The sequence below is a fragment of the Euleptes europaea genome, chromosome 2 (assembly GCF_029931775.1).
Source record: "Euleptes europaea isolate rEulEur1 chromosome 2, rEulEur1.hap1, whole genome shotgun sequence".
NCBI classification, from domain to species: Eukaryota; Metazoa; Chordata; class Lepidosauria; order Squamata; family Sphaerodactylidae; genus Euleptes; species Euleptes europaea.
This window is the reverse complement of record NC_079313.1, coordinates 129908554-129931589: the sequence shown is the minus strand read 5'-3', so window position 1 is coordinate 129931589 and position 23036 is coordinate 129908554. Positions and strand designations below refer to the sequence as shown.

At 50.5% G+C, this 23036-nt stretch overlaps 1 protein-coding gene across 2 annotated transcripts in view; it reads right to left on the bottom strand.

Annotated features, from left to right (window-relative positions):
* The window catches only part of OSBPL2 (oxysterol binding protein like 2), a 104890-nt gene that overhangs the window by 23584 nt on the left and 58270 nt on the right, over positions 1-23036 (bottom strand). For both annotated transcript variants that reach the window (XM_056844225.1, XM_056844224.1), the window contains exons 2-6: positions 21291-21426; positions 13407-13482; positions 11954-12088; positions 9369-9466; positions 8607-8789 (exon numbers count right to left, since the gene is read on the bottom strand). In XM_056844225.1, the coding sequence (XP_056700203.1) occupies positions 8607-8789; positions 9369-9466; positions 11954-12088; positions 13407-13463 (473 nt within the window). In that variant the 5' untranslated portion in view covers positions 13464-13482; positions 21291-21426. The remainder of the gene's footprint in view (positions 1-8606; positions 8790-9368; positions 9467-11953; positions 12089-13406; positions 13483-21290; positions 21427-23036) is intronic.

The window sequence follows — 23036 nt, the reverse complement described above, 5'->3', positions numbered from 1 at the left end:
AATCAATGTCCTCCAAAATCTCCTATCTTTAACAGCCTTGCTCAGTTCTTGCAAATTGAGGGCTGTGACTTTTATTTTTTATTTTTTAATTAATTTATTTATTGAGTCAATCCATCTCTTGTTGGGTCTTCCTCTTTTCCTGCTGCCTTCAACGTTTCCTAGCATGATGGTCTTTTCCGGTGACTCTTGTCTTCTCATATGACCAAAGTACGACAGCCTCAGTTTAGCCATTTTAGCTTCTAGGGTCAGTTCAGGCTTGATTCGATCTATAACCCACTGATTGGTTTTTTTGGCAGTCCACAGTATCTGTAACACTCTCCTCCAACACCACATTTCTGCAGCCAAACACCTTCACTTAACAGAGCAAGTGCCATCCAGGCACAAGTCGAACTCAAATTCTGTATTCGGTGGTGTTTGTGCCAAGGATGGCAAATTATAGCTCAAAGCCTGGTCCAACTTTTTCCCTCTGGATTCAGGATTATGCAAAGCTGACTGGAATGCAACTGCACATGATTATGCAGAGCTGTTTTGCAATGTGACTGGATAAAAATCACAACTCTATGCAGCTGGGGTAGCTGGTTCAAATCTCAATTTAGACATGAACCTCTTTGGGTAGTCTTGGATACCAAACACGTGCCTCAGCTCCCTTTCTTTATTGGGCAGGCAATAATACCGGCCTAGCTTGCACAATTTTTTGTAAGTGATTACTGAGAAATATGCAAAGTGATGCATGCAAACAGGAAAAGTGCAATTACAGGTTGAGGATCCCTTATCTGAAATGCTTGGGCCCAGAAGTGGTTTCAGATTTTGGATTATTTTGGAATATTTGCATATACATAATGAGATCTCTTGGGAATTAGCTACCTAGGGAGGTGGTGAGCTCCCCCTCACTGGCAGTCTTTAAACAGCGGTTGGACAACCACTTGTCAGGGATGCTCTAGGCTGATCCTGCATTGAGCAGGGGGTTGGACTAGACGGCCTGTATGGCCCCTTCCAACTCAATCATTGTCTTCTTCTGCACAGCCACAATTGTATACAAGCATTTAAACCCTGCTGGAGCAAGGGAGATCTGCAATGTAAATAGCAGGTGGGGAAAGGGTTAAAGCACTCTCCTCCCCACCACGCTCTTAGTGAAAGTAGACTTTCCTCATCAAAATGAATTGCGGGGCATTGACACAGAACATGTCGTTTGGGTCCTAACTGCAAAGATGCTTCTAAAAATGGTCAGACTGCTAGTCTCTCAACAGCTGCCATCCTGTTTCTACTGGCTAGGTCAAAACATATTTTGAACGCTGAGTCATCTGTAAATTAGCAGTCTTATCTTTAACCAGCAAATACTGTCTCAGCTTAGCATTGCGACACCTCTTAAAGTATTACTTTCCCCCTGCAACATATGCCACCGCACGTGCATGCACAGCGATTTGAGCAAACTGGAATCTGAGCGGGCTATCGCATTGAAAAATATCTATACCCCACCTTTTGCTTGAGCCCCACAGCGGCTCCTGATGGGATCATCTCATGTGTTACAGAACTGTTTGGTACTTCGGCATGTGAAAGCTAGTCCAAATTAGTATCTATTATTTTTCATAAATGCACACACACAGCAGGCTGCTTAACCACAATCAATGTCTAACTAACCGTTAGGTTGCTTGCTTGATTTTATTTTGCTCAAATGAACTGGACCATCTCCAAGAAAATTTTTCCTGCTGCAGCCCCAGTGGAATTAGCAAAAACTGTGCAAAAAGCTTTCTGTCCCCCACACACACACATTTTTGATGCAAGAATTAGAAATAAATGTTTTAGACTGAAACTTGACCTGCATCTTGTGACTGACACATTTATGTCTGTGGAAACCAACTTGCTGCTTAGTTTCTGAGCTATGTGATATTTTATATTATGCAAAATGTTACAGAGCCCCCAAAGACCTCTACGCCCCACTGGTGAAAATTTGCTGGTGGTCCCCGGCCTGAAGAGTGTGCGGCTGTCCTCAACAAGGACCAAGGCTTTTTCGGCTCTGGCCCCGGCCTAGTGGAACAATCTTCCTAGTGATATCAGGCCCCTGCGAGACCTTAAGGAGTCCGGCAGGGCCTGTAAAATGGAGCTATTTCGCTAGGCCTACAACTGAGGGCAGCCCCAAGTTTATCCATCATTACTGGTCACCCCATCTCCCCCCCACACTGCAATTCTTGACACCTGTGGGGGAGTTGACCTGCCGAAACCCAGTACACAGTGGCCTATGAGTTGTTTTTAAGGCCACCTTGTTTACAGTTTTAATATGATGTTTTAATTATTGTTCTATAGTTTTATGTATTCTAAAGGTTGTTATTAGGGCTGTCAATTCGGTTCGGTCCGAACTGAAAATCAACCGAATTTCCCCTGATTCGGTGATTTTCAGTTCGGACGGATCCGAACTCAACTCTGGCGGGCAACGGGGGGGGCCGAATTCAGCGAGTTCGGGAGTTCGCGAATAAATTCGGCCAATTCGGCCCCCCCTTCAGGGGAGCTGGGGAGGCTCAGATCAGTTTAAAGGGCAGCCCGCCTCCCTTCTGCGGGCTCCCCTGAAGGGAGGCGGGCTGTCATTGAAACTCATCTGTGCCTCCCGCCCGGGAGGCGCAGATGAGTTTCAATGAAAGCCCGCCCCCCTTCAGGGTAGCCCGCTGAAGGGGGGCGGGCTGTCATTGAAACTCATCTGCGCCTCCCGGGCGGGAGGCGCAGATGAGTTTCAATGACAGCCCCCCCCGTCAGGGTAGCCCGCTGAAGGGGGGCGGGCTGTCATTGAAACTCATCTGCGCCTCCCGGGCGGGAGGCGCAGATGAGTTTCAATGACAGCCCCCCCCTTCAGGGTAGCCCGCAGAAGGGGGGCGGGCTGTCATTGAAACTCATCTGCGCCTCCCGGGCGGGAGGCGCAGATGAGTTTCAATGACAGCCCCCCCCCTTCAGGGTAGCCCGCTGAAGGGGGGCGGGCTGTCATTGAAACTCATCTGCGCCTCCCGGGCGGGAGGCGCAGATGAGTTTCAATGACAGCCCCCCCCTTCAGGGTAGCCCGCTGAAGGGGGGCGGGCTGTCATTGAAACTCATCTGCGCCTCCCGGGCGGGAGGCGCAGATGAGTTTCAATGACAGCCCCCCCCCCCCTTCAGGGTAGCCCGCTGAAGGGGGGCGGGCTGTCATTGAAACTCATCTGCGCCTCCCGGGCGGGAGGCGCAGATGAGTTTCAATGACAGCCCCCCCCCTTCAGGGTAGCCCGCTGAAGGGGGGCGGGCTGTCATTGAAACTCATCTGCGCCTCCCGGGCGGGAGGCGCAGATGAGTTTCAATGACAGCCCCCCCCCCTTCAGGGTAGCCCGCTGAAGTGGGGCGGGCTGTCATTGAAACTCATCTGCGCCTCCCGGGCGGGAGGCGCAGATGAGTTTCAATGACAGCCCCCCCCCCTTCAGGGTAGCCCGCAGAAGGGGGGCGGGCTGTCATTGAAACTCATCTGCGCCTCCCGCCCGGGAGGCGCAGATGAGTTTCAATGACAGCCCCCCCCTTCAGGGTAGCCCGCTGAAGGGGGGCGGGCTGTCATTGAAACTCATCTGCGCCTCCCGGGCGGGAGGCGCAGATGAGTTTCAATGACAGCCCCCCCCCCCCTTCAGGGTAGCCCGCAGAAGGGAGGCGGGCTGTCATTGAAACTCATCTGCGCCTCCCGGGCGGGAGGCGCAGATGAGTTTCAATGACAGCCCCCCCCCCTTCAGGGTAGCCCGCTGAAGGGGGGCGGGCTGTCATTGAAACTCATCTGCGCTTCCCGGGCGGGAGGCGCAGATGAGTTTCAATGACAGCCCCCCCCTTCAGGGTAGCCCGCTGAAGGGGGGCGGGCTGTCATTGAAACTCATCTGCGCCTCCCGGGCGGGAGGCGCAGATGAGTTTCAATGACAGCCCCCCCCCTTCAGGGTAGCCCGCAGAAGGGAGGCGGGCTGTCATTGAAACTCATCTGCGCCTCCCGGGCGGGAGGCGAAGATGAGTTTCAATGACAGCCCCCCCCCCTTCAGGGTAGCCCGCTGAAGGGGGGCGGGCTGTCATTGAAACTCATCTGCGCCTCCCGGGCGGGAGGCGCAGATGAGTTTCAATGACAGCCCCCCCCTTCAGGGTAGCCCGCAGAAGGGAGGCGGGCTGTCATTGAAACTCATCTGCGCCTCCCGCCCGGGAGGCGCAGATGAGTTTCAATGACAGCCCCCCCCCTTCAGGGTAGCCCGCTGAAGGGGGGCGGGCTGTCATTGAAACTCCCGGGCGGGAGGCGCAGATGAGTTTCAATGACAGCCCCCCCCTTCAGGGTAGCCCGCTGAAGGGGGGCGGGCTGTCATTGAAACTCATCTGCGCCTCCCGGGCGGGAGGCACAGATGAGTTTCAATGACAGCCCCCCCCCTTCAGGGTAGCCCGCAGAAGGGGGGCGGGCTGTCATTGAAACTCATCTGCGCCTCCCGCCCGGGAGGCGCAGATGAGTTTCAATGACAGCCCCCCCCCCTTCAGGGTAGCCCGCAGAAGGGAGGCGGGCTGTCATTGAAACTCATCTGTGCCTCCCGGGCGGGAGGCGCAGATGAGTTTCAATGACAGCCCCCCCCTTCAGGGTAGCCCGCAGAAGGGAGGCGGGCTGTCATTGAAACTCATCTGCGCCTCCCGGGCGGGAGGCGCAGATGAGTTTCAATGACAGCCCCCCCCCCTTCAGGATAGCCCGCAGAAGGAAGGCGGGCTGTCATTGAAACTCATCTGCGCCTCCCGCCCGGGAGGCGCAGATGAGTTTCAATGAAAGCCCGCCCCCCTTCAGGGTAGCCCGCAGAAGGGAGGCGGGCTGTCATTGAAACTCATCTGCGCCTCCCGCCCGGGAGGCACAGATGAGTTTCAATGACAGCCCGCCCCCCTTCAGCGGGCTACCCTGAAGGGGGGCGGGCTGTCATTGAAACTCATCTGCGCCTCCCGCCCGGGAGGCACAGATGAGTTTCAATGACAGCCGCGCCTCTCCAGCGGAGCCCGCTGGAGAGGCGCGGCTGTCATTGAAACTCATCTGCGCCTCCCAGCTGGGAGGCTCAGATGAGTTTAAAGGGCAGCCCGCCCCCCTTCAGCGGAGCCCGCTGAAGGGGGGTGGGCTGCCCTTTAAACTGATCTGCGCCTCCCAGCTGGGAGGCGCAGATCAGTTTAAAGGGCCCCCGCGTGCCTTCAGGGAATCCCTGAAGGCGCGCTTCGGCCGAATTTCCCCCCGAACTCCGGATCCCCCCAAATTACCGGGGATCCGAAGCGGGGGAGTTCGGACTTCGGCACGTACCGACCCCACAAGGGTCAAATTCGGCCGAATCCGAACTGTACCGAATTTTTTTTTTCAATGACAGCCCCCCCCTTCAGGGTAGCCCGCTGAAGGGGGGCGGGCTGTCATTGAAACTCATCTGCGCCTCCCGGGCGGGAGGCGCAGATGAGTTTCAATGACAGCCCGCCCCCCTTCAGGGTAGCCCGCAGAAGGGAGGCGGGCTGTCATTGAAACTCATCTGCTCGGGAGGCGCAGATGAGTTTCAATGACAGCCGCCCCCCTTCAGGGTAGCCCGCAGAAGGGAGGCGGGCTGTCATTGAAACTCATCTGCTCGGGAGGCGCAGATGAGTTTCAATGACAGCCCCCCCCTTCAGGGTAGCCCGCTGAAGGGGGGCGGGCTGTCATTGAAACTCATCTGCGCCTCCCGCCCGGGAGGCGCAGATGAGTTTCAATGACAGCCCCCCCCCCTTCAGGGTAGCCCGCAGAAGGGAGGCGGGCTGTCATTGAAACTCATCTGCGCCTCCCGGGCGGGAGGCGCAGATGAGTTTCAATGACAGCCCCCCCCTTCAGGGTAGCCCGCAGAAGGGAGGCGGGCTGTCATTGAAACTCATCTGCGCCTCCCGGGCGGGAGGCGCAGATGAGTTTCAATGACAGCCCGCCCCCCTTCAGCGGGCTACCCTGAAGGGGGGCGGGCTGTCATTGAAACTCATCTGCGCCTCCCGCCCGGGAGGCACAGATGAGTTTAAAGGGCAGCCCGCCCCCCTTCAGCGGAGCCCGCTGAAGGGGGGTGGGCTGCCCTTTAAACTGATCTGCGCCTCCCAGCTGGGAGGCGCAGATCAGTTTAAAGGGCCCCCGCGCGCCTTCAGGGAATCCCTGAAGGCGCGCTTCGGCCGAATTTCCCCCCGAACTCCGGATCCCCCCAAATTACCGGGGATCCGAAGCGGGGGAGTTCGGACTTCGGCACGTACCGACCCCACAAGGGTCAAATTCGGCCGAATCCGAACTGTACCGAATTTTTTTTTTCAATGACAGCCCCCCCCTTCAGGGTAGCCCGCTGAAGGGGGGCGGGCTGTCATTGAAACTCATCTGCGCCTCCCGCCCGGGAGGCACAGATGAGTTTCAATGACAGCCGCGCCTCTCCAGCGGAGCCCGCTGGAGAGGCGCGGCTGTCATTGAAACTCATCTGCGCCTCCCAGCTGGGAGGCTCAGATGAGTTTAAAGGGCAGCCCGCCCCCCTTCAGCGGAGCCCGCTGAAGGGGGGTGGGCTGCCCTTTAAACTGATCTGCGCCTCCCAGCTGGGAGGCGCAGATCAGTTTAAAGGGCCCCCGCGCGCCTTCAGGGAATCCCTGAAGGCGCGCTTCGGCCGAATTTCCCCCCGAACTCCGGATCCCCCCGAATTACCGGGGATCCGAAGCGGGGGAGTTCGGACTTCGGCACGTACCGACCCCACAAGGGTCAAATTCGGCCGAATCCGAACTGTACCGAATTTTTTTTTTTTTTGACAGCCCTAGTTGTTACCCACCCTGAGCCCAGCCTTGGGTGGGAATGAGGGTGGGCTATAACTTTGAAAAATAAATAAACACATACTTAAGGTGTGCCTTGTGCATTCATCTCGAACTTCAGCTGCTTGTTATGGGGTGGATCCAACATTCGTACTCCGTTAATGGTGGAGGCTTCCTCTTAACACAAGGACCATTCCACCTCAAGAAGAGGCAAGTCCTGCCAACGCAAGGTTTCTCCATACTGGGAGAGCGCTCTGTCCATCACAGCAAAGCTCCTTCATCAGCAGAACTAAAATGTTGGATCCAACCTATTCTTTTGGATGCTGATAACTGAAATACTCTTATCCATTTGCCAATGATATTTTTCAAAATGGCAAACAGCTAAATTCTCAAATCAATGACACCTATTATTATCTGACAAAGACAACTATGATGATTATTACTTATTGTTATTATTAGAATCATAGAATCATAGAGTTGGAAGGGACCACCAGGATCATCTAGTCCAACCCCCTGCACAATGCAGGACATTCACAACTACCTCCCCACACACACCCCCAGGGACCCCTACTCCAAGCCCAGAAGATGGCCAAGATGCCCTTCCTCTCATCATCTGCTTAAGGTCATAGAATCAGCATTGCTGACAGATGGCCATCTAGCCTCTGCTTAAAAACCTCCAGGGAAGGAGAGCTCACCACCTCCCGAGGAAGCCTCTTCCACTGAGGAACTGCTCTGTTAGAAAACTCTTCCTAATGTCTAGATGGAAACTCTTTTGATTTAATTTCAACCCGTTGGTTCTGGTCCGACCTTCTGGGGCAACAGAAAACAATTCGGCACCCTCCTCTATATGACAGTCCTTCAAGTACTTGAAGATGGTTATCAAATCCCCTCTCAGTCTTCTCCTCTTCAGGCTAAACATACCCAGCTCCTTCAACCTTTCCTCATAGGACTTGGTCTCCAGACCCCTCACCATCTTTGTTGCCCTCCTCTGGACACGTTCCAGCTTGTCACAACACAAGCCTTTATTGGCATATAAAAAGCTGCGCTCTCAGTGGAAGAGGACGACCATCCCAGATAGAAGGAGTGTACCGTTCTTCGGTCAAGGGTATACGATAGCTGCGCTCCCCTACTAGAACCTCCAAACAAGAACAAGGTTCCAGCTTGTCTACATCTTTCTTAAATTGCGGTGCCCAAAACTGAACCCAGTACACTAGGCGAGGTCTAACCAGAGCAGAGTAAAGCAATACCATCACTTCATGTGATCTGGACACTATACTTCTGTTGATACAGCCCAAGATTGCATTTGCCGTCAAGTCACAGTCGACTTATGTCGACTCCCTCATGGGGGTTTTCAATGGAAGAGATAAGCAGAGATGGTTTGCCATTGCCTTCTTCTGCACAGCAACTCTCATCTTTCTTGATAGTCTCCCATCCAAATATTAACCAGGGCTGACCCTGCTTAGCTTCCAAGCACTGGTGAGATCAGGCTAGTCTGGGCTATTCAGGTTGCTATGACAACTATACGCTGGGGGCAAAAAAAGCAGAGTTTTTTTTAAATGCAACTTGACAACAGGCTAGAATAATTTATTTTTTGTTCAGTAAACGTTAACCCAGGGTGGGGGGAGGTGAGACAGATATGATCATGGTATCCTTTCAAAAATACTCAAAGAGTATGCGAAGAGGCGTTCGATGCCTCATACCTTGGCCCAGCGCAGAAAAGCTGAAACCATTTATCTATCCACAGTCACACAATCCAAGAAAAAGAGCTTTTATGCATTTCTTATTCACTTCAGATTATATTAAGGTAACTAGCAAAAACAAATCGAACATACTTTAAAAGCTCCAGCGTTATTGTTCCCCGGGGTTCTGCTTCCACGCTTTTCCCCCAGAACTTCAGCTTCGGGTAAATTGATCCATGAAAAACAAAATCCTGGTTTAAGCCTTCAGAATAAAATGCACTGATAGGGGGGTGATGGCTGACCTGTTCAGAAATAAATCTAAAACCTAAATCCTCCCTGGAAAGGAAGAATAAAAGATGATCAGAATGCAGGAGAGCTATATAGACACACACTCACATTACTCTAAATTACTACTATATTAGTACAACCATTCACTTTATTCCAACAATTGAACAGACACTCCTCAAAATAGGCATAGCTGACGGGCATTACAATATTATGGCCTGGATCCACCAAAACCGTTTCCGCAGACAGTGAGTTATTGCCAAAAGTGAGTTAATTTCCCCTCGTTATCGCCACAGTCTGAAATGCATCCACCAAATGCTGCTTCTGGGGTACCACCAAAAAACAGAATGGGGAGTATTTTGGGGACAGGTGAGAAAGTCACCTTCGTCAGAATTCTTTCATCTGTGGAAACCTTTCAAGAGACAAATTGCAAAGGAAATCTGCTGAATTTGGAACACTATGAAGTACCACTACTCTCCCTACCTCTATCAGCAGCCAACATTTTATCACTGAAGTTAGCAATCGCTTTTCTGCGCAGGAGCATATGATTCTGCCCTCTTTCCTGATGCCTTTTGTTTGGGCGCATTCCGAAACCAAGACACGACCCTCCCATAAATATTGCACTCTCACCTGAATAATTCATATGTTTCTCCAAGGAGAGGGTTAAATGGTTTGCCAGTTCTCTCCCACTGAGAAGCTACAGCAGAAACGGCAAAAGCAGCAACAGCCTGCAAGACACACAGAGCAGAGGACAATACAGAACTGGCCATTATTTCCTGATCAGGCGTAACAGGCTGTAACAAAAGTTTCCCTTTAGAGACCCTGGGATGGATCTAGACTGAACTGGCCATTTCCATCGATTTCTTCTTCTGGCTGCAGACTCCCCTCATGCCATTCCTCAGGGTCCCTGATCCCCCAGAAGCACCATTTTGTGCAGATCAGGGGGCTGCAGTGGGGCGGGGGGGGGGAGAAGAAGGAAAGTTCCACTCTGCCACTGGAAAATTTACAGTGCAATCCTAAAGAGAGTTACTCCAATCTAAGCCCATTCTTGTGCTGTTAGCCTGGATTAGGGTTGCCAACTCTGGGTGTGGAAGTTCCTGGAGATTTGGGAGGGGGTGAAGCCTGAGGAAGGCACTGTTTGGGGAGGGACCTCAGCAGGTTATAATGCCATAGAGTCCACCCTTCAAAGCAGCCTTTTTCTCCAGGGGAACTGGTCTCTGAAGTCTGGAGATCAGCTGTAACTCGGGGAAATCTCAAGGCCCCACCTGGAGGTTAGTAGCAACTCTTGTCTGGATCCAACCTCTGGATTCTCAAAGGGGTGAGGAAAGCCTCCCTAAAAAGACATGACCACTTGTTCGTATGAAGGCAAGTCTTTTCCCCAGGCCTTCTGAACCACCTAAGTTGAACTCAAACTCCCGCAAACAGGAGTTGTAGAAGCAGATCTCCTCCCCGCCCCCTTTCCCAAGTAGTCTGCCCCTCCACAGAATCTCTGCAGAGAGTCAGTGGAAGGGAGAAATCAGGCAAAATCTCACAAACATCCTCTTCCACCAGTGGATTAAATGAATACCATGAATGTATCGCCAAGGGCAAGAGTGGTCATTTCCGTGGATTCCCCCTTCTGCTACAGCCCTGCCATTTTGGAGTCTTTTTACTTGACATACAGAGACTCATTATGAAAGAGTCAGACAAACCACAAGGAGGTCCCAAATTTTAAAGTTATCACAAAAAAACAGTTTATTATATGTGCTTTTTTTGACAATAGCAACCTGACACTTGTGCCTCATCGTTGCAAGAATCGATGTGGCTCAACTTTCGGTCTAACACTTTCACCTTACATTTATATAATGCCTTCACAGCAACATGCCCACATATGTTTTGAGCATTGTGTAACGTTTCATAAACCACTAATACTACTCTTCGCAATTGCTACTTGATGATCTGTTCTTACAGTTAAGAGCCAATTCCTATTTCATTGCGCAACTACAGCGTGGGAGCTTATCCTGGAAGGAACGGCAGGATAAAAATGCACTGGACAGATAGAAATGTCCATTGAAAGTGCCCCGCATTTAACTATGACATTCTCATACATAAGCAATCTTCCATGGAAGAATGAAGAGATAAACCTGGGTCCCCCAGATTCTAGCCTGACACACTAACCACTACATCATACTGGATTTCAGCTTTCCCTTCTTCCCTCCCCCAGCTGCCTCTCCCTCGGGAAAGTCTGCTCAAGTTGCAAAAGTTGTACGGAAGCAAGTTATTCAGGAGAGTTGTGTGATGGCCACAGCCAGGCCCAGCCAAGTCACACAATTTGTGCAGTGGCTGCCACTGGGCCCTGGTGAGTTGAATGATATCATGTTATCCAGAACCACTACTAGGCCTGGGTAAGCCATGCAACTCATATGGTAGCTAGTCATTAGGCAGTTGCTGCCAGGCCTGGCCCCAATGAGTCCTCTCCCCAGTGTAGGGGGAGGGGAGAAGGGGTAGATTGAGATATCAGAACAGCCTTGGAAAGGGCCCTGCCCCTTCCCCCGACTTCCACTGACAGAAACCAAGGCATGAAGGAAGGCAATATTGTTGTGATTGCCTAGCAACTCCCAAATGCCCACTGAGATTTCAGAGGGCGTTTATTTTTTTAAAAAAAACAGGTGTGTGTGTGTGTGTGTGTGTGTGTAAAGTGTCATCAAGTCGCAGCAGACTTATGGAGACCCCTTTTGGGGTTTTCATGGCAAGAGACTAGCAGAGGTGGTTTGCCAGGGCCTTCCTCTGCACGGCAACCCTGGCCTTCCTTGGTGGTCTCCCATCCAAATACTAACCAGCGCTGACCCTGCTTAGCTTCTGAGATCTGACGAGATCAAGCTAGCCTGGGCCATCTAGGTCAGGGCAAAAAAAAACAAAAAAAAAAACAGGTACTGTTTCTATTATTTTTATTGCATTTTTTGTTTGTTGAGATTTGCAGATTTTTCTGCAAACCAGAATCTTTTTTCAGGCTCGTAGAAAAATCTGCCTTGTCTGTTCATGGTCCTAATCGGTGAATTTAAGGCTCCACATCTAGTGAGAATTAGGCATGATTAGCCACAAATAAGGAACTGGGGAGTATAGCAATTATGACATTTATATACGTTTTATACTTAGACAGCTCTTTATCTAGCTGTTCATCTTAATACAGACACTTTGAGGGAGAAGGGTACATGGGAACTATGGCAAATACCTACCTGCATTCTTTCTAGAGGGTTTGAGTGACTACATGCTTTATTAATGAGGTATGTGTGTTCCATATATTCTGTTATCCGCTGGAGAAAGCTCAGGGGTTCATTGAAGGCAATGGGCATCGTAATTTTAGACAGCTCCTACACCAGAGACAAAACAACATAACAATACAATGAGCATGAGTTCCAAAGAGATAATTATCCAATTATGAATAAAAAGAACCTGACAGATAATGGAAAGTGTGACATTAATGAATAGGCACTGTCACCTACGCAGTAGACAAATGGGGAACTGTTAGTTAAAATGAAATTAACAACTACATTCGCGTATCACAGAAAAGCCTCATTCTCCAAAAATTATGCAGGTGTGCAATAGCAGTTACCGGGCAGGGCCCAGCTGCGTGGTGGTGAATCTGCAAGGACTTGTAGGGGGCGGGGGGCGGGCAGTGCCCCCCCTTTCCCCTGTATCCCCTTTCCCACTATTTCCTCTTTCCCTCCTCCTGGCAACTCCCGTATCCTCAATTTTCTCTATTTCCTTTTCTCCTTCCGGCCGAAGATCAGGCTATGAGCTTCCACAGCAGAGTGGGGATTTGAACCTGGGTGTCCTATATCCTAGTCTGAAATTCTAACCACTAAACAACACTGGTTTTTTAGTGGCGCCTGTTGAACAGCAGCAAGCAGCCAGTCCTGGGTAAGTCATGCAAACTACAGGCCCTGATGAGTCCTCCCTCAAAGGCCAAAACAGTCTGGAAAGGGCCCTGCCCCCTGCCTTTAATTGACAGAAACCAAGGCTTGAAGGCTGGTGAAAATGTTGTGATTTAACCCCTCTCTATCTCTATCCACACACACATCTATCTAATCAATCTATCCTATCTAATCCGGGGAAGGGTTGTGGCTCAGTGGTAGAGCATCTGCTTGGCATGCAGAAGGTCCCAGGTTCAATCCCCTGCATCTCTAGTAAGGACTAGGTAGGTGATATGAAAGATCTCTGCCTGAGACCCTGGAGAGCCACTGCTGGTCTGAGTAGACAATACTAATTTTGATGGACCAAGGGTCTGATTCAGTATAAGGCAGCTTCATGTGTTCATGTATTCATCCCATCTATCCGTATCTAATCTATCCAATATAATCTATCCAATATAATCTAATCTAATCTATCTAATCTATCTGCCATTTTGAATACCAAGAAGAAAATATCACTGGCATATGGATACGAGTATTTCAGTTATCTGCATACCAGTAGCACCTTCGAGACTAACAGGATTTGCTGGATATAAACTTTCGGGAATCAAAGCTCCCTTCATCAGGTATCTGACAAGGGGAGCTTTGACACTCGAAAGCTTATACCCTGGAAATCTTGTTGGTCTTTAAGGTGCTACTGGACTTGTATCTTATACTAAGGCAACATATTTCACCAAAAGCATCAAGCAAGCCTGATCAGAATGAGGCATTAGCTTACCAGCCCAATGCATTTTTTTAAGATACTCCAGATGCTGAAATCACTCCTAGTAAACATCGGTGCCGGTAATGCCGTTCTGTAGAAAGAACAAATCAAGAAGTTAATGCCACTGCTCATTCTTCTTTAAAAGCATTTGCCGGTAACAATCACTTCTGATCTTCTTCGCTCATGTGGTTGAGTGGCTTCGTGTGTTTCTAAGGTCAGAAGCAAACACAAGACAAAATATCAGAGAATTCCCAAAGCTTTCTCCGTGGTTCCAACAATATGACTTGTCCCTGCATATGACTTCATACGACTACGTCGTTATGAAATTATGCAAGTTTGACAGTTTTCCGGCCATGCATTTTTAAACACACAGGGAAGTAAAATGAAAACAATTCTAAGATTGGAATCTTTTTATATACATGAACGTTTACCTATACACACACCTACACTCGTAAGTAAGCACCAAGACTGACTTGTAAGTAGTATGTAGTATAGCAGGGCTAATATAATCCCACCCAGAACAAAGCAACTAAGCTCCCGGGTTGTCAAATGCTTCTCCCACAACTATGCCAAACAATCTCTCTACTATCCTATGTGTCCTTCACTGGTTTAGAACTGATTTAAAATTGTACTTTATTTACTCTTACTTCAGCACTGCCTGTTTATCTGTTTATATTTTTTTTCTGTAACCATCTGCATCTTACTAATAGTTTTGTAGCCATACGTTTTTCATACATATTCCTGTATCATGCATCTTAGAATCATAGAATCACAGAGCTGGAAGGGACCACCAAGGTCATCTAGTCCAACCCCCTACACAATGCAGGACATTTACAGCTACCTCCCCCGCCCACACCCCCAGTGCCCCTACTACATGCCCAGAAGATGGCCAAGATGCCCTCCCTCTCATCATCTGCTTAAGGTCATAGAATCAGCATTGCTGATAGATGGCCATCTAGCCTCTGTGTGAGGGTCTCTGTCTTTGTGTCTCTGCTTTCCATCACCTGCGGTGTTATCAGTGAACTCGTAAAAGCAGTTCACACCTTCTGGTCTCAGGCGCCAGGCCTGATGGCCCATGTATCTTCCCCCCCGCTGTTCTTCCTGCCAGTACTCCCTCAGGCCGGTGCGGCCTTGGAAGTGTGATAGCCGCACCAGACTTCCTGGGATCCGTCTGATGTTTTGTATTATGCCAAGCTTGTAACTTCCCATAACAATAAGTGTGAACCCCAGTGCCCCAGTGCCCTGGAGTCAATATATTCTGTAAACCCGTATAGCCCCTCACTTGCAACTTTCTACCTGTGCCTGTCTCATCTCCTGAAGGCTTCAATAAATCTATTGTTTCTGTATCAACGTCTGAGCAACTGATTTGGAGAAGCAAACTCAGAGAGGGGGATCTCTCACATTAAGTTGCAAGTCCTTGCCTCTCGGACTGCAGCTGTACCGCTTTGGACAGAATGTCAGCCGACGAGGACACCACCCCTAACCCCGATGCCCCCAAGGAACCGGACGAGCCGGAGAAGCCGGACCCGAAGGAGGAGGGAGCCAAGCCAAAGAAACCGAAGGGTCGCGCCCCCGACCAAGATCGGGACGGACGTCCCCGGGGGCTTACTTATTGGCTGGACTCTCCCAAGGGCTGGTCGCTCTCGCGGACTGCGGCGAAGGATCGCCGGTTGGCCTTCCCCAGCACGGGACTCGAAGGGGACCCGGCCCGCAAAGAGGCCCTCATGGAGGAAGAACGAAAGCAGTGGCAGGAAGACCGCCGGGCTATGCAGGAGCAGATGGAGATCATGCAACGCGTAATGGGTGAGATGGCCACGACCCTAGATGCGCTGAAGTTGCAACCTCCAGCCGGTGCTCCCCCAGACGGGGCGCCGGTAGTTCCGCCCGCAACCCCTGCCCCCCCGGCCCGTCGGGACCTGAAAGTCACGTATGACGGGTCGGGAGACCAGTTGACCTTTTTTATGGTCCAAGTAGACATTTTTATGCGGGAACAAGGCCGAACCTTCGTTTCTGAGGAGTCCCGGGTGCAGTACGTGGCTTCCTTACTGCAAGGGGAGGCGGCTGCCTGGATGGTGTTGCAGTATGAACTCCGCTCGCCGGTGCTGCGAACCCTGGACGAGTTCATGGTAGCACTCCGAAACCGTTTTGAGGACCCGACTCTGGGTGAGCGGGCTAAAGCCTCCCTGATGCAACTGCGCCAAGGGACTAAGTCGGTGGCGCAGTATGCAAGTGAGTTCCAGTCACTGGCTAGCCGAATTCTGGACTGGAGTGAAGCTACCTTGGTACAATGTTTCAGGGAGGGTCTCAACCCAGACCTCCAACATTGGGCCTTCATGCAAGGGAACCCCCCGGATGTGGAAGGTTGGGTTCGCCATGCTGCTGACATCGAGAATCGCAAACAACTCCTGAACTTGTCCAAGCAACGGCTTGGGCGAGACCCCAGGCCCCGAGGTGACCGTGGCCGGGAACTCCGGCAAGGGGGTGGCGGGGGTCTCTCGGCCGCGGAACGCCGCAAGCGGTTCGAGGCCGGCGTCTGCCTGATCTGCGGGGGAAAGGGTCACTTTGCATCGCAATGCCCCTCTCGCTCAGGCCGTCCGACCCCCCCCCGCCAAACCCAGGCCGAGCCGACGAAACCGGCCGCCGACAGCCAGCCTCGCCGCAGAAGTGGACCACTGAGCCGGCGCTCCGGCGCACCCTCCGCTCTCCACGCGCGCCCCCAGGATGGGGCATCCGACTCTACGGTCCCATCGGGGCCCCGGATTACAAATACCGTCTTTGATTCGGACGGCTCCCCGGAAGCCACCACCCCGTCCCCCTCTTCCAGCGAGGAGGAAGAGTGGGAACAGCCGGCAAAAAACGCCGTCGGTCTGCTGTAGAGGGGGCTCCGCAGCAGACCGTCCCTATCGTTGTGCAAGGAGCTCCACCGATGGTAAGCGCCCAGGAGGACAATGTATTTGTGCGTGTTCATCTGTCCCTACCCAAAGGGGGTCCCCCGTTAGAGGTCCCCGCGTTGGTCGACTCGGGGTGTGCCCGCACCATGATAAATGAGGAAACTGCCAAGAAGTTGGGTGTCCGGCGCAAGCGGCTTCCGGGACCCCTCCGTTTTTCCCAAATGGACGGGAGTGACTTTAAACGGGGCCCTGTGACCCACAGAACTGCAGCCGTGATTATGTCCGTGGGGGAACATTGGGAACGGTTGTATTTCACCATCGCCCCTATTGTAACCCCTGTGGTGTTAGGGATGAACTGGTTAAGGGGACACAATCCCTCCATTGATTGGGTTAAACGGGTGCTTTCCTTCCCCGAAAACCCCTGTGGGTTGCATGACAAGGAACGGGTACTCAGAACTCCAGCCGCCGCACTGGTAGGGTCCCCCGCCCCAGTCTCTCCTCAATTACCCTCTGAGTACTCGCAGTTTACTGATGTTTTCGATGTTAGAGAGTGCGACGAACTGCCTCCCCACAGAGAAACGGACTGTGCCATCGAGATTGTAGGGGAAGGCAAACTGTCTAAGGGAAAGGTTTACCCCATGAGCCCTAGTGAAAAGACTGTATTGCGAGACTATCTGGATGTCAATCTGGCGAGGGGTTTCATACGCCCCTCCAAGGCTCCTTATTCAGCCCCAGCTTTCTTTGTAAAGAAAAAGACGGGAGATTTAAGACTGTGTATTGACTTTCGCAGACTGAACGCAGTCACCCAGTCTAATGCTTACCCCCTCCCTCTTATTCCTGACCTTCTAGCACAATTAAAGGAGGGCCGAATCTTCACCAAACTGGACTTGGTAGAAGCCTACCACCGCATTCGCATCAAAGAAGGAGACGAACCCAAAACGGCCTTTTCCAGTTGTTTTGGGATGTTTGAGTACCTGGTCATGCCGTTCGGACTTTCGGGGGCTCCGAGTGTCTTTATGCAATTAATTAATGAAGTTTTGCATGATTTACTGTTTCGGGGGGTGGTGGTATTTCTCGATGACATTCTTATTTACTCTGAGACCATGGAAGAACATGTGCGCCTAGTGCGAGAAGTGCTCCAGCGGCTGCGGGAGCACAAACTGTATGCTAAGGTGTCCAAGTGTGAATTCCACCAACCTTCTATTACATTTCTGGGGTATGTGATTTCCCACCAAGGGTTGGAAATGGACCCCGCCAAGGTCCAGGCGGTGCGGGACTGGGAAACCCCCACTACCCGCCGCCAACTTCAACAGTTTTTGGGGTTTGCCAACTTTTACCGGAATTTCATTCCCAACTTTGCCCAAGTTGCGCTTCCCCTCACTGCCCTGTTGCGTACCAAGGACAGGGGGGCTAGCGCCGCACTCCCCTCAGCCCGTCTGCAATGGTCTCCCCAGTGCCAGCAAGCTTTTGAACGTTTAAAGCTACTTTTTTCATCCGAACCCGTTTTGGCTCACCCGGATTGCACCAAGCCCTTCGTGGTGCAGGTGGATGCCTCGGATGTAGCCATGGGCGGGGCCCTATTGCAGAGGGATGAGGGGGGACGGTTGAGGCCATGCGCCTACTTCTCCAAGAAGTTTTCCCAGTCCGACATCAACTGGGCCATTTGGGAGAAGGAGGCAGCAGCGGTCAAACATGCCCTTACCATATGGAGACACTTCTTAGAGGGGGCCGAGCTGCCGTTCGAAGTGTGCACAGATCACAAGAATCTTGAGGCTCTCAAGGGAGCTAGAAAACTCAATGCCAAACAAATTCGGTGGGCCCAATTTTTTGCAAAATTCCGGTTCACCCTCAAACATGTCCCTGGCAAAGAAAATGCCCTAGCTGATGCTTTGTCACGACTTCCCCAGTATCGCAACGATTTCGATCGCCCCGTCGACTCCCTGTTCACTCCCGAACAGCGAGGGGAAGTCCCTGGCTTGGCCGTCACCACCCGATCCCAAGCCCGCCAACCGGAGACCCCCCCTACGCTCAAAGGTATCCCGGAAGCATTCCAACAGCGACTCCGGGACGCCTCCTTACAGGAGGAGGAGCACCATCTCCTCCCCACTGGCTTGGAACGAACCAACACTTGGTGGGTGCAAGGGGGGAAACTATATGTCCCATCTTCCCTTCGCAAAGAAGTATTGGGACTTGTACATGGGGCCAGGCTAGCGGGTCATTTTGGTTTCATAAAAACGCTTCACCTGGTTCGAAGGCAATTCTGGTGGCCCGGTATGAGATCTGATGTAGAGTTGTATGTGCGCAGCTGCCCCACCTGCGCCACAGCCAAGAAACGGATGGGAAAACCCCCGGGGCTTCTCAAACCGCTTGAGAACCCCTCCCGTCCCTGGGAAGTCATCGCCATGGATTTTATCACCGACCTACCTCCACGTCGGGGGAAAACGGTTCTCTGGGTTATCACAGACCTCTTTTCCAAACAGGTTCATTTCGTTCCATGTGCAGGTCTTCCTTCAGCCCAGGGCTTAGCTAAACTGTTCATCACGCACGTCCTCAGGCTACACTCGATCCCGAGGAAGGTCCTCTCCGACCGGGGGGTCCAGTTTGTTGCCAAATTCTGGCGGGCTTTCCTAAAGTTAATGGGAGTGGAGGAACAGGGCCTTTCTTCCGCCTATCACCCCCAAACGGATGGTCAAACGGAACGAGTAAATGCGGTAGTAGAATGTTATTTGCGTTGCTATGTAAATTTCCACCAGGACGACTGGGTCGACCTGCTGCCATTTGCCGAATATGCGTACAACAATGCGCCTCATTCCTCTACCGGCTTTAGTCCCTTCCAAGTTATATACGGGACGGATTTTGGCCCTTTCGGTTCTGCCCCCGTCTCGCCAGAGCTCCAGTCTACCCCTGATCTTCAGGAGTGGATTCAGGTGGTTAAATCCACCTGGCCATGGTTGCTCAAAAATCTGGAAAGGGCAAAAAGCAAGTACAAGGAACAAGCAGACAAACACCGGTCTCCGGGATGGGAACTCAAGGTGGGGGAGCAAGTCTATCTGTCCACCAAAAACCTCCGCTCTCTTCGCCCCTGCAAAAAACTGAGCGACCGTTATGTAGGACCTTTCCCCATTACCAGAGTAATCAACGAGGTTACCGTGGAACTGAGTCTCCCTAAGACTCTCAAGGGAGTTCATCCAGTCTTCCATATAAGCCTCCTCAAACCTTATGTAGCAGCTCCCCAGTTCCACCCCCCTCCCGCTCATGAGATTCCTACCGTAGTAGGAGGGGATACCCATTTGGAAATATCCAAGGTTTTAGATTCCAAATGGAAGAAAGGGAAACTGTTTTACTTTGTTCGCTGGAAAAACCTTGGCTCCGCTCATGACGAATGGGTGGCCGCACCCCACATGGCAGCTCCTCGCTTGGTCCGAGAATTCCACCTCGCTTATCCCGATAAGCCTCGTCCTCTCGGAGGGGGGCCTTAAGGGGGGCAGAATGTGAGGGTCTCTGTCTTTGTGTCTCTGCTTTCCATCACCTGCGGTGTTATCAGTGAACTCGTAAAAGCAGTTCACACCTTCTGGTCTCAGGCGCCAGGCCTGATGGCCCATGTATCTTCCCCCCCGCTGTTCTTCCTGCCAGTACTCCCTCAGGCCGGTGCGGCCTTGGAAGTGTGATAGCCGCACCAGACTTCCTGGGATCCGTCTGATGTTTTGTATTATGCCAAGCTTGTAACTTCCCATAACAATAAGTGTGAACCCCAGTGCCCCAGTGCCCTGGAGTCAATATATTCTGTAAACCCGTATAGCCCCTCACTTGCAACTTTCTACCTGTGCCTGTCTCATCTCCTGAAGGCTTCAATAAATCTATTGTTTCTGTATCAACGTCTGAGCAACTGATTTGGAGAAGCAAACTCAGAGAGGGGGATCTCTCACACTCTGCTTAAAAACCTCCAGGGAAGGAGAGCTTACCACCTCCCGAGGAAGCCTGTTCCACTGAGGAACCGCTCTGTTAGAAAATTCTTCCTAATGTCTAGATGGAAACTCTTTTGATTTAATTTCAACCCGTTGGTTCTAGTCCGACCTTCTGGGGCAACAGAAAACAACTCAGCACCCTCCTCTATATGACAGCCCTTCAAGTACTTGAAGATGGTTATTGTATCACCTCTCAGTCTTCTCCTCTTCAGGCTAAACATCTGATTCAGTTTGCAATTTGCTTTTGTAGCATACTGAGCAGTAAAGCCTTCCTATAAACCGTTTAATTTGTAGCAGTAAAACTTTGGCATCTGCATCTTCCTACTAATGGTTGCGTACCCACTGGAGTGTGATAGGAACTCACCGGAACAGAGGCCCCCTGCTTAAGGGGACCGAATTAACAATGGACTGATCTTTCTACAAACCTAAGAAAAGCCCCAGGTTTGCTCAAAAATCTGAAATCTAAAACAAACAAAAAATCTTAAAGAGGGAAGCAGGAAATGGAAAGAGGCTGTGGGGGCTTTCAGGGAAGGAAAATAGGAAATAGTGGGAGAGGGGGAAATGAGATGGCCCCTGCAAGTCCTCGTGGGTACCCTGCTTGTACATGACTAATTGTAGTTGGGTTCAGGCTACTTCACAATGACGCACAGTCCCCATGAGCGGTTGTGGAAGATGGTCTCTAAGTTGCAGGGAAGGGGTTAATTAGTTTTGCTTCTATTTTTAATGAGGCTTTATACTTTGTTTTGTGAACAGCTTTACAAAGGCAACTAATACATTCCAAAAACAAAAGCTTCTAGCTACAGAAATAGGCCAACATCCCCCTCCATTCCCTGTTAGAAGTCAAAAATTGCACTGTAGCAGTAATTGCCCTTCTTCCCCGGAAATGGGGATCAAGTAGCTGAACTTTAGTGTCTGAGTATCAAGTCACTCCTCTTCCCATACTTGCAAAAAAAAAAAAAAAATCCTCAGGAGAAATCTCAACAAAAGGAGGCGCCGTGTTTGAACCGCTCGGGAACCACAGCCCAGTCTGCGCTCTGGAATACCTGTGTTTCTTGATGCCATTCTCTTGCACCTGCCCATCTCCATTGTGTCTTCCAGTCCTATTCGTCTGGTGGATATCCACGTCAACTTTATGAACTGCTTCTGAAAATTCCCCTGATGAATTGTCGGAATCGAAGCCTGCGTAAAAACAGAAGTACGTAGTTAGCCTTTATGCTGCCGGAGGACTCTTGTCATTTTTGGTACAAAAACGGCACGACAACTAGGAAAGGGGGGGATAATAAGGCAACAACAAAAGGGGGGGACTTAACTCTAAAAACCACAGAATTAAATACCCTAAGGTCAAGAACAGACATACGTAAGGGCCAAAATTAATACTGAGAGCAAATGAGTTTATGTAATTATATTAAGTCTGAATACATGCTGCTTCACTTATTCAGACTTAATGACATCTTTATGACTGGGATACCTTAATCAGCGCACCACAGTAGGCAAGATATCCAACATCTCTCCATTCAAGAGGGTTTTATAAAAGAAATTAAATTTATTGAAGCCTAAAATTGAAAAGGCAAAACCTAGATGGTGTTCCTATAAGTAAACTTCATATTTTATAAACACCACTTTTATTCAGTCATAAAGATTGTTATGTGTGTGTGTTAAGTGCCGTCAAGTCGCTTCCGACTCATGGCAATCCAATGAAAGTCCTCCAAAATGTCCTATCTTTGACAGCCTTGCTCAGATCTTGCAAATTGAAGGCTGTGGCTTCCTTTATTGAGTCAATCCATCTCTTGTTGGGTCTTCCTCTTTTCCTGATATGTATTTGTATATTTGTATAATGGTACAATTGCATTCTGATTTTAATGGATCTAGACAACTGAAGAAGGCCACATGGCTGAAATGTGTATGGTTTTAGTTTTGGTCTAATTGTCAGGCTGTAATTTTGTGTCTAATTGGGTTGTATGCCCAAGTGGGCTTTCGCGTGGTAGTTGTGCTCCCGAGTGTTGTGCTTGCTGTTCTTCTTCCAACTATGACAATAAATTATTTACCAACTGTGTTGTACATTCATATTTATAATAGAAATATAGAGACTATAGCAGGGCTGTATACAAGTTGTTGACTTTTGTCTGCAATAAATTCATTGTATATAATTACATAAGATCATTTGCACTCAGCATTAATTTTGTCCCTTGGGGATAATAAGGCAACATCAATTCGAAGTTTCAACAAGTAGGTTATATGAACCACGTACCATTCTTCAGAATACCACAGAAATATACAAACATAGAACTGGGAGGGACCTCAAAGGTCATCTAATCCAACCCCCTGCACAACACAGGAAATTCACAAATACCTCCCCCCCCCACTCCCCCAGTGACCTCCTGTTCTAGCCCAGAGGAAGGCAAAAAACCTCCAGGAACCCTGGCTAATCTAGCCTGGAGGAAAATTCCTTCCTGACCCCAAAGGGATGATCAGCACTACCCTGGGCATGTAAGAAAGGGCCAGGAGAGCAGAGCACTGACTCATCCCTTCCTGCCCTCCCTCTCATGATCTGGCTAAGTTCACAGAACCAATGCTATTTTACTAGGAAGTGTCGCATCAGTTGACTGATGCAAGTTAGGGAGATCAGTCACTAGCACAATTAGGCCTTGTGTGGGCCTGAAAGCAACCACTATTAATTATTCATGGTACCACAATATGAAGCCGCATGCATTTCGTATGCCTGAACTGAGTTACTTTGTGCTTGACTATGCCATTCCCCCGCCCCGGCAATTGATTCTGGCAATGTCTAC